The sequence below is a fragment of the Opisthocomus hoazin genome, chromosome 26, assembly GCF_030867145.1.
Source record: "Opisthocomus hoazin isolate bOpiHoa1 chromosome 26, bOpiHoa1.hap1, whole genome shotgun sequence".
NCBI classification, from domain to species: Eukaryota; Metazoa; Chordata; class Aves; order Opisthocomiformes; family Opisthocomidae; genus Opisthocomus; species Opisthocomus hoazin.
Window position 1 is genome coordinate 7,034,565 of NC_134439.1, and position 11,332 is coordinate 7,045,896.

The 11,332-nt window shown below is 54.5% G+C and overlaps 1 protein-coding gene across 1 annotated transcript; it reads right to left on the minus strand.

Annotated features, from left to right (window-relative positions):
- Window positions 1–1,318: 1,318 nt before the first annotated feature.
- On the minus strand, window positions 1,319–10,961 carry VWA5A (von Willebrand factor A domain containing 5A). Its single transcript, XM_075443567.1, is given in 15 exon segments — window positions 1,319–1,426; window positions 1,571–1,735; window positions 2,302–2,353; window positions 2,470–2,549; window positions 2,869–2,885; window positions 2,888–3,012; window positions 3,407–3,495; window positions 3,768–3,895; window positions 4,337–4,451; window positions 4,606–4,729; window positions 4,929–5,036; window positions 5,142–5,209; window positions 5,211–5,380; window positions 5,764–5,926; window positions 10,956–10,961. Coding segments are annotated over 15 exon segments (1,518 nt in total).
- Between the last annotated feature and the right edge of the window lie 371 nt (window positions 10,962–11,332).

An 11,332-nucleotide genomic window follows, 5' to 3' on the forward strand; every position in this document is an offset into this window, starting at 1 on the left:
AGGACCCAGGGAACTACAGGCCGGTCAGCCTCACCTCCATCCCGGGAAAGGTGATGGAGCAGCTTATCCTGGAGCTCATCAACAAGCAAGTGGAAGAAAAGGTTATCAGGAGTAGTCAACATGGATTCACCAAGGGGAAATCATGCCTGACCAATCTAATAGCTTTCTACGATGACATGACTGGCTGGGTAGACGAAGGGAGAGCCGTGGATGTTGTGTACCTCGACTTCAGCAAGGCTTTTGATACTGTCTCCCATAACATCCTCCTAGGGAAGCTGAGGAAGTGTGGGCTGGATGAGTGGTCGGTGAAGTGGATAGAGAACTGGCTGAATGGCAGAACTCAGAGGGTTGTCATCAGTGGCGCTGAGTCTAGTTGGAGGCTGGTAACTAGTGGTGTCCCCCAGGGGTCAGTACTGGGCCCAGTCTTGTTTAACTTCTTCATCAACGACCTGGATGTAGAGTTAGAATGTACCCTCAGCAAGTTTGCTGATAACACCAAACTGGGAGGTGTGGTAGATACACCGGAAGGCTGTGCTGCCATTCAGAGTGACTTGGACGGGCTGGAAGTTGGGCAGAGAGGAACCTGATGAGGTTCAACAAAGGCAAATGCAGGGTCCTGCACCTGGGGAGGAACAACCCTATCCATCAGTACAGGCTTGGGGTGGACCTGCTGGAGAGCAGCTCTGTGGAGAGGGACCTGGGTGTCCTGGTGGACGACAGGTTGCCCATGAGCCAGCAGTGTGCCCTGGCTGCAAAGAAGGCCAATGGCATTCTGGGGTGCATTAGGAGGAGTGTGGCCAGCAGGTCGAGGGAGGTTCTCCTTCCCCTCTACACTGCTCTGGGGAGGTCTCATCTGGAGTACTGTGTCCAGTGCTGGGCTCCCCACTTCAAGAAAGATGAGGAGCTACTGGAGAGAGTCCAGCAGAGGACTACAAAGATGATGAGGGGACTGCAGCATCTCTCTTACAAGGAAAGGCTGAGGGAGCTGGGCTTGTTCAGCCTGAAGAAGAGAAGGCTGTGAGGGGACCTAATATATACTTACAAATATCTGAAGGGTGGGTGTGAGGTGGATGGGGCCAAGCTCTTTTCAGTAGTGCCCAGCGACAGGACAAGGGACAATGGGCACAAACTGAAGCACAGGAATTTCTGTCTGAACGTGAGGAAGAATTTCTTCCCTCTGAGGGTCACAGAGCACTGGAACAGGCTGCCCAGGGAGGTTGTGGAGTCTCCTTCTCTGGAGAGAATACAGAGTCCTGTCTCAGCTGGAGTCCGTGTTAGACATGAGGGGGATACATGCATCTTCCCTTAGGACAAGCTCTCACCGTCCATCTCCCTGTGGGCACAGTGGGAATTCAATGGTGTGAGTGACATTCTGACCATCGAGGCTGTACTGCAAGGTCTTGACACCCTTGGCCACCGTCGTATCCTGGAAATACAGGGGAACCTCCTGGAGGTTACTGGGAACAGAAGATGGTTATGGGGGGATATTGAGAAGTTACTAAAAAACTGCAGGTGGTTACTGGGAAGCTACTGGGAGGTAAGTGGGGGTGACTGTAGTCCCAGCTCTCACCTGTGCCTGTCCATGGATCAGGGCATAAAGGAGGCTGTGTTGACCCTGAAAGATGGACTGAGGGGTGCCTCCCAGTACGTCAACCTCCAGACCACAGGGCAGGGTCCAGCTCAGAGAGACTCCCTCAGCTGCTGGCTTGGGGGCCTGCTTCAGGCACTTAAACACCTGGAAACAGAGGGCAGGACACCACAGTTCGCAGCTGCACTAGGGCTCGGCCCATGGCCCCTGATGTTGGTGTTCCCTGGGGGACAGTGGAATGTGGACCGGCTGGGTCCCCTCAGTGCAGTCAGGTCTGTGGGTTATAGCGGGGCAGAAGCCCGGGCACCTGGGTTCTGAGTGGGTTGGGGCAGTGGGGTAGAGTTAGGGGAAGCCTGAGTGCCTGGGTTCCTGGGGCACCTGGATCTTGACTATTGTGTGTGGGTGGTCCAGGTGCTGGGATACTTGGACAGAGCTGGAGAACACAGGCTGGAGTCAAAGCTGGGGGAACAAAACTGGGGTGCAAAACAAGGGGGCAGGGGGAAGAGTAGGGAGTGAGGGACTGGGGTTGGAGCTGGGGTTAGACAGGAAGCTGGCAGTGTAGAGCTGTGGCTCGGGGCAGAGCTGGAGTCAGACTAGTGGGGCAGGGGCAGAGCTTGGGGGCACACCAGGGTGTACAAGCCCTGTGCCTCAGTCTCCCTGCTCCCTCTGGGAAGGGTGCCTTGGCTATGGGAGTAGTAAGCAAAGACTCCCACATGGGCGCTTGACATGGGACAGCTGTGCGGGGAGGAACGGGTCTTGGGGACACTGGAGGGGCCCAAGGATCGGGATGGGCACTGGTGAACAGGGGCCCTCATCAGGGCTGGGAATGACTGGACAACCAAATGGTGTCTAGAGGACTGGGGGCAGGGAGTCCCCATTACTGGTGGCTGTTGGAGTGCTGGCAGACCTCAGCTGCAATGGCTGCCTTGTCAGGGGGTAGCCCGGCCCTGAAGATGAAGAGCTGGGAGACAGGGGACATCAGTGGTGGGGCCCTGTGCAGCAATCCCAAAATGGGGAGAGCAGGCCCCTGAAAAGGAGAGAGGGGCCCAGGAGAGACACACCCTCTAGAGAGACTACCCCAGGGAGAGAGAGCCACTGAGGGACAGAAACCTCCAAAAATGTAGATCCGCTTCTCAGTTTCCCCACGCTCCTTAGTATCCTTTTTGTTCCCTTGTGACCACCATGTAGTATGGGTGTCTCCTTCCACCCGCACTCCTGTGGTCCTCTCTCTCGCCCTGGGACGCTTGTCCCTCCACCCCTCTATGGCCCTGTACCCAGACCTGGCGCACGTGCCCTTGGGGTGAGGAGTGTTGTAGATTCAGCAGAGAGTTCCCAGCAGATTGGTGTCACCCAGACTGGAGCTGGTGGAGGGGATGCACCACATGGCCTCAGTCAGGTTGTCCTGAGTGTGTTCAATACTTTGCCTGCAGGGAGCACAGTGTGTTTGGAGAGCACATTGCTCAATGACAGCGCTAGTGCTCCCTGAGATTCTGCCCTGTAGCACTTCCCACAGCTATGCCATAGGGTCCTCTGCAAGACCCTGCCCCATAGTAGTTCTTGAAGAGACCTGGCTTCATAGTTACTACAAGGCTCTGCTCAGCAGAATGCCATGAGGTGCTATCCCGTAATGCCACAAAGATCCCACGCCCAGAATCCAGCCCTGCCCTACAGTAGTCAGCCAAGCCCTCCAGCACCCTGCCTTGCGCCATACCTACCAGCAAATTTCAGAACATGCACACCTGCCCTCCAGCATCTAACCCTGCCCCAGCAGAACACATTCCAGACCTACAGCACCCAGCCTGCCCCATGATTGCTCACGGGTAGATGCCCACAGATGTTTCTCCATTGCAGTAGGTGTTGAAGTAGCAGCCCATGGGCAGGCTTTTGAGAAGGAAGAGCAGGGACTCCTGTGGAAAGATACAGCAGGCAGGTCCTGGGAGACACTGTTGGGGGGTACAGATGTCTTTGACCATAGTCTGATCCTCCTAAAGATGCTGCACTCCCCTGGATGACCTGACCCACTGCCCTGAACTCTCCTGGGAACCTGAGATATTTCAGCATGATTTCAGGCCCCACCAATCCCTCTTCATGCCTCTGTCTATCTGTAGATGCCTGCCCTGACCCACTCCCCTGCAGCCTGCTCCTCCACCCCATCCTGGCCCTTTCTGTGCAGGGGTACCTGTGCATGCTCAAGGAAAGTGGTGTCTGGGAGGAAGATGAACTCTCCAGACTGGTGCCACCTAGGTACTGTCTCAGGGATACTGGGTACCAGTGTCACCAGCACCGTGGGGTCACCAAGCAGGGAGCCTGGAGGAGGTATGGGGTGGGATGAAGGCCAGATAGGGACCCCTCTCCTCCTCCTGGTTCTGATTCTCATTGTGCTTTCAGCTTCCACCATCACAGAGCCTGTGACACCCCACACTGGTACCTCAATATCCTACTGTACTGTCCACTGATTGCACAGCCCAGTGCCCCACGTCATCAAACCCAGTGCCTCCAACAGAGCTACCCAGTGAGCCCTAACATAAAACTCCATGCACACATCCTACTGTATCTGATACCTCGCCACAGTGTCCCCAGTACCCTACCCTGGAGCCTCAGGGCCCCAACTATCCCACTTGAATGCCTCACATTCCCATCTTAGTGTCCAATGATGTCTCACCTCCCAGAATCCTCAGTGTCTCCCAGTGCCCCAATACCTCCTGCAACCCGGAGGTGACCCCATGTTCTCTCCCCAGCTGCACTCACCTCGAGGGGTCCCAGAGTCTCCCTTCTCTACCTCAGCACTGAGTGCAGTGGGGTCTCCAAAATACACCAGCAGCTGCAAATCATGCTGACTTGGGGGGCTTCCGGGCAGTGAGACCTGGAGAAGGGGTGCCTGGGCATAAACAGGATGAGGGGACCAGACCCAGCGTTTAGCCAGGAGCACAGGAACTGATCCCAGTGCAACCTCTTTTTCCCAATGGTGAGACCCCTCCCCAGCTTATCCTGGGATCCTGGCACTCAGGAGGGCACACCTGTGCAGTGCTGCAGTCCTTGGCGGTGTAGATCAAAGGGGTGAGGGTGAAGTTGGCCTGGACATTGACAACTCCACAGGGTGACTGCAGCCTAGCGGTCAGCAGCAGGCTGTAGGGCAGCGTGCTAGTGAGACAATTCCAGACTTCAAGGAGAAACATGGCATTGGGAAGGGCAAAGGCTCTCCTTGTAGGGGTGGGGGAGGCCGGATTTGGCATCCATATATAGGACATATGGAGAGATCTGGGTGTTGTCAATAAGGCATCTGGAGAGGTCCATGAGTCTGTTTATGGGAAATATGTGTGGGAGACGTGGACCCCCTCACAAGGTGCCCAGAAAGCAGGCAAACACCTCACCTGGATACTGAGAGTGATCCTGAAGGTATCCCAGATTCTCCCAGCCCTCTGCAGCCTTGTGCAGCTGCTGGGTCTCGGTGGGGGGGGGAGGGACAGAAAGCTGATCATCAGGAAGACCATGGGCTGCTCATGCTGTGCCCCTGTGGTGGTTCACCCATTTGTCCGTGGATGCTGGTATGCCATTCTGCAGCATGGCCTGGACCTTGGCATCCTCACTGCAGGCCCGGAAGGAGTAGATTGCCGTGTGGACAGTCCAGGGGGAAGACAAAGATGACTTCTTTGGAGATCTGGCTCTTGTTCTGGTAGATGAGTTCGAAAGCCACATTGGCCACATAATCATGGATAGCAACCTCCACCACAGCACTACACAGGGGCGTTTCATACAGGGGTATGTGGAGGCACTTCCCCAGCAAAAAGGATGCTATTGTTGTTGGGGTAGATGCAAGCTGTCCACCAGCACACATGAACGACACATGTCCAGGGGGTTGCCTGGAGCTGCTTCAAGTATGTGTCTATTCCAACTCTGGAAACCAGGACTAGGTGACCAATGTTACTGAGGATCTAGTGTAAGCCTGTCATAGAACACTGTCTGCCCCCCACTCCCCAGCTTCCCTTTTTCCCCACATCTCCATTCCCCACATGTTTCATGTTGAACTCTTGACTATTCCCATCCTTGCATCACTGTGGGAAGATCCAGTCCAAATATTTCCCCCTTCAGCTGCCTATCCTCCTCCTTCCTTTGCCCCCCTCTGGGAACATCCTCCATCCCCCAAATGTCTCTCAGCTGTATGATCCCCAGCTCACTGTCACGAGTGTAGGATTTGCCTAGAAGTCCAAAGCTCTGACATAACATTTCTGGAGACCTGCAGACAAGAAGGGTCTCCTGTAAGAGGAGATCCACAGAAACCACCAGGCAGCTCGTATCTGATGAAGATTCTTTGTCATTTCTCCAGTCCTTCACACACAGCTGGAAACCCAAATCCACACTTTACAGGTGGAGCAGACCCAGGGATGCAGAAAACTCTGTTAATGAGCACTGGGATGTCACCAGGAGTATCTCTGCACCAAGGACAAGTGCACCCCGCCTCCTCCACGGGAGAATTTTGAAGAGGACTGAGGGACAGCAAAGGGAGATGGAGGGAAGAAGGTGTGAAAGCAAGAGTGGATGGATGGGTGGATGGGTGGATGGATGGGGCTGTATTGGGATGAGCAATACATGGGTATCATCCATCCATAGCTGGGTGGATAGATTGGCAAATGAGGTCCATTTTGGGACAAATGGATGCATATGTGGACAAACAGAGAGGCATCAGAATTTTTTTTTGAAATGGATGGATGGACAAGTGGAGGGATACATTTTAGAACAGATGAGCAGGCACCCATCACAAACAGTATTGTGTGAATGTAGCTGCACAAGAGATAGCACATGTGTTTTGGTTTGGCCTGGATAAATGCCAGGTGCCCACCAAAACTGCTCTATCACTCCCCCTCCTCAAATGGACAGGGGAGAAGAAAGATGATGAAAGGCTCGAGGGTTGCCATAAGGACAAGGAGAAATCACCCCCCTGTTACTGTCATGGACAAAACAGATTGAACTTGGGGAGAAAAGGAAGTTTAATTTATCACCCATCAAATCAGAGTAGGATAATGAGAAATAAATCTCCATCTTAAAACACCTTCCTCCTACCTCTCGCTTCTTCCCGGGCTCAGCTTCACCCCCGATTTCTCTACCTTCTCCCACCAAACACGGTAGAGGGACAGGGAATGGGGGCTGCAGTCAGTTCATCACTTGTTGTCTCTGCCGCTCCTTCCTCCTCAGGGGGAAGACTCCTTACACTCTTCCCCGGCTCCAGCGTGAGGTCCTTCTCATGGGACACAGCTCTCAACATACTTCTCCAACAGGAATCTTTCCCACATGCTGCAGCTCTTGGTGAACTGCTCCAGCCTGGGTCCTTCCCATGTGGAGCAGTTCTTCAAAAACAGCCCCAGCATGGGTCCCTTCCATGGGGTGCAGTCCTTCAGGAACAGGTGGCTCCAGCGTGGGTCCTCCACGGGGTCACAAGCCCTGCCGGCAAACCTGCTCCGGTGTAGGCTTCTCTCTCCACGGGTCCACAGGTCCTGGCAGGAGCCTTCTCCAGTGCCGGCTCTCCATGGGGTCATGGCCTCCTTCAGGCATCCACTTGCTCCGGCGTGGGGTCCCTTCCATGGGCTGCAGGTGGATATCTGCTCCACTGTGGACCTCTATGGGCTGCAGGGGTACAGCCTGCCTCACCGTGGTCTTCATCACAGGCTGCAGGGGATAAGTCTCTGCTTCAGCATCTGGAGCACTTCCTCGCCTTCCTTCTTCACTGACCTTGGGGTCTGCAGAGTTGTTTCTCTCACATCGCCTCACTCCTCTCTCTCCACTGACACTTCCCTGGAGTTTTTTTTCCCCTTAAATATGTTATCACAGAGACACTACCACCATCGCTGACTGGCTTGGCCTTGGCCAGAAGTGGGTCCGTCTTAGAGCTGGCTGGCATTGGCTCTATCAGACATGGTGTAAGCTACAAGCAACTTCTCACAGAAGCCACCCCTATACCCCCCCCACTACCGAAACCTAGCTACACAAACCCATAATATTATGTGAGGACAAGTTCATGGAGTAGGTTGTGAGGGAAGGTTGAAAGTCCAGAAAATAAGGGGGAACATGATGGAGACAGAAATGAGGCCAGGGTCAGGTATTCCATAACTGCAGAACAAATCCCAGAAAGGCACTGGGAGAAGGGTGTAGTTCAAGTGATAGCTGGCTGTCTTCTGGCCAAGTGCCAGGTGAAAGGGACCGCCCTCCGCCCCAAACCCACCCATGTAAATCTCTCAGGTTCAGACACATTTGTGTCTCCATTTCCCGCTCTGGGGTGACAGGATGGGGAGCACCAGAAAAATCTCCTCTCCCCCATCATTCTGACTGTGTGGGCAGACAGAGCAAATAGGGTGTAAGTCCCCGGGGGCCTAGGGGTGGGGGATGGACAGGTGGATGGATGGAATAGGGGCAAGCTCGCTCCAGTGAACAGGGACGATGAACAGAGAACAGAATAACAGAATGTTAGGGGTTGGAAGGGACCTTTGTGGATCATCTAGTCCAACCCCCCTGCCGAAGCAGGGTCATCTACAGCAGGCTGCACAGGAACTTGTCCAGGCGGGTCTTGAATATCTCTAGAGAAGGAGAATCCACAGCCTCCCTGGGCAACCTGTTCCAGTGCCCTGTCACCCTCAGAGGGAAGTTCTTCCTCGTATTCAGACGGAACTTCCTGTGCCTCAGTTTGTGCCCATTACCCCTTGTCCTGTCGCTGGGCACCACTGTAAAGAGCTTGGCCCCATCCTCCTGACACCCACCCTTCAGATATTTAAAAGCATTTATAAGGTCCCCAAAGGACAGAAGAACAAGTGAAGCACAAACAAGCAGACACTCACCAGAAGCAAGGCCAGAGCCAGCAGGGACAGGCTGACAATCAGATGGACAGAGGGAGAGATAGAAGAGGGATGGGGAGAGAGAGTAAGTGGCAGACGGATGAGATGTGGGAACAGAATGCGGGAGGGATGGAGAGACAGAACAAGAGATGTTTGGGCAGGCAGGAAGACGTAGGGCTACTTCAGGAGAGGGATGGCTGCGATGGCGAGTGAAGCGGAGGGGCAGGTGGACAGAGGAATGGGCGGGAAGATGGGGAGGCAGGGCTGTGCGGGTGGAGACCCATCGATGCGAACCTCCTCTGGAGCGTCGGGCACCCGGTTGCCCGGGGCCTGTGGGGGCCGCGGGGGTGCTGGTCGCCAGGTGGCCTGGGCGGCTGTGGGATGGGGAGGGGAGAGGGGATCTGAGCGGGTTCCCTGGACCCCCCTCCCCACCTCAGAAGTGAGTGGCAAGTGGGCGGGAGCATCTGCAAACTGCGCTGCGGGATGCCGCACGGCAAGACCGTCTGCACCCCCTGCCCCGCCAGCAGCCGAGCCCCAGGGAGGGCGTTCCGGGCAGGGAACCGTGTCCCTGGCCGCCGAGGGGGCTGCAGGCACAGCCAAGGAAGGGGCTGCAAAGCCCTCTGCAGGACTGCTCCTGTCCAAGGAGTCTGTCAAATGTCCCCCACCGCCCGGCCCTCCCCCTCAGTCCTCACCTCTGGTGTCGTGGGCAGCCTCTGTCAAGGGCCCCCCGAGAGTGGGGCAGTGCCTACTGCATGCCCGAGGAGGTGGCACTTGTCCCTCCAGGAGCCTGTCCCCCTGCCCGGCCTGCAGCACTGCCTGGGTCCAGACACTGGTTAGTGCCAGGCTGTTAATTGGGTGGTGGGTTCCTCCATCTCCACCTTCCTCGCATGATCCAGCCCCATGCTCGTGCCTCTCTGGCAGCCATCTCCTGGCTGAGACAACCCACCTCGCTGCTGTTCTCTAGACACTCAAGGGGCCAAATTGCCTTGGACTACAGGCTGGTCACCCTCACCTCCATCCCTAGAAAGATGATGGGGCAGCTCAGTCTGGATGTCATCATTAAGCAAGTGGAGTAAAATAAGGTCAACAGGAGTAGTCAACATGGATTCGCCAAGGGGAAATCACGCTTGACCAATCTGATAGCTTTCTGTGATGGCATGGCCGGGTGGGTAGATGAGGGGAGAGCATTGAATGTTGTCTATCTTGACTTCAGCAAGGCCTTTGACACTGTTTCCCATAACCTCCTAGGGAAGCTCAGGAAGTGTGGACTAGATGAGTGGTCAGTGAGGTGCATTGACAACTGGCTGAATGACAGAGCTCAGAGGGTTGTCATCAGTGGTGCAGAGTCTTGTTGGAGGCCTGCAACTAGTGGGCTTCCCCAGCGGTCAGTACTCAGCCTTGTTCAACTTACTTGTCAATGACCTGTATGAAGGGACAGAGTGTACCCTCAGCAAGTTTGCTGATGACACAAAACTCGGAGGAGTGGTGGATACACTAGCAGGCTGTGTTGCTATTCAGTGAGACCTGGACAGGCTAGAGAGCTTGATGGAGAGGAACCTGATGAAGTTCAACCAGGGCAAGTGCAGGGTCCTGCACCTGAGGAGGAACAACACCATGCACGAGCACAGGCTTGGGGCTGACCTGCTGGAGTGCAGCTCTGTGGAGGGGGACCTGAGTTTCCTGGTGGATGACAAGTTAACTATGAGCCAGGGCTCCATTAAGAAGAGTGTGGCCAGCAGGTTGAGGGAGGTTCTCCTCCCCCTCTACTCTGCCCTAGTGAGGCCCTATCTGGAGTACTGTGCCCAGTTCCGGGAGAGAGTTCAGGGGAGGGGTACAAGGATGATGAGGGGACTGGAGCACTGCTCCTATGAGGAAAGGCTGAGGGAGCTGGGCTTGTTTAGCCTGAAGAAGAGAAAGCTGAGAGGGGATCTTACAAATGCCTATAAATATTTTTATTGTGGGTGTCAAGAGGATGGGGCCAAACTCTTTTCAGTGGTGCCCAGCAACAGGACAAGGGGCAATGGGCACAAACTGAAGCATAGGAAGTTCCGTCTGAATATGAGGAAGAACTTCTTCCCTCTGAGGGTGACAGGGCACTGGAACAGGTTGCCCAGGGAGGCTGTGGATTCTCCTTCTCTAGAGATATTCAAGATCCACCTGGACAAGGTCCTGTGCAGCCTGCTGTAGATGACCCTGCTTCGGCAGGGGGGTTGGACTAGATGATCCACAGAGGTCCCTTCCAACCCCTAACATTCTGTGATTCTGTGATTCTGTCTGCAATGGTCCTGATGCTCATGAGTAGGCAAATGAGTCCCAGGTATAGGTGTTACATTCTGTGTTGGAGTAGCTAGGGAACACTTTCCTGCCTCTTGGATCTTCATTTCCTCACCACAGGTGATGTGTAAGCCGCATGCTTGGTCAAAAAGTGCCTCAAATCATAGAACCATAGAATCATTAAGGTTGGAAAAGACCTCTAAGATCATCAAGTCCAATCACAGAATCACAGAATCATTAAGGAACGCTGAACTGCTGACTCCTTAACTTACCTTCATCTTCCTAAAACTTCTGTGCAGCTGGGCTGCATCCTTGAATGTTCTCACTGATTCCTAATGGCAACAACTTGGTGGCTGTGGACTGTTTTGGGGTGCTGGACCTCCAGAATTTCTTTTCTGAACATTTCTGGAGGATGTCAGCCCCTTCAAGTCAGGGCCTCTTTTGGTTTGCGAAGAAGTAATACCTGGTCTTAGTGTGGCATAAAGGTAGTCTGCTCAGATGCTCAAAGATTTTCTGTTGAGGAAGGACAGCAGTTTGTTGCATCCAGAATAGGAAGCAGCCAGGTGACCAACCTGAGTGGTGGCAGTTATATAAGGAGTTTAGCACAGGTCTGGAGGGCAGCTGTGTGCTGCTGCTGGGGGGATAATTG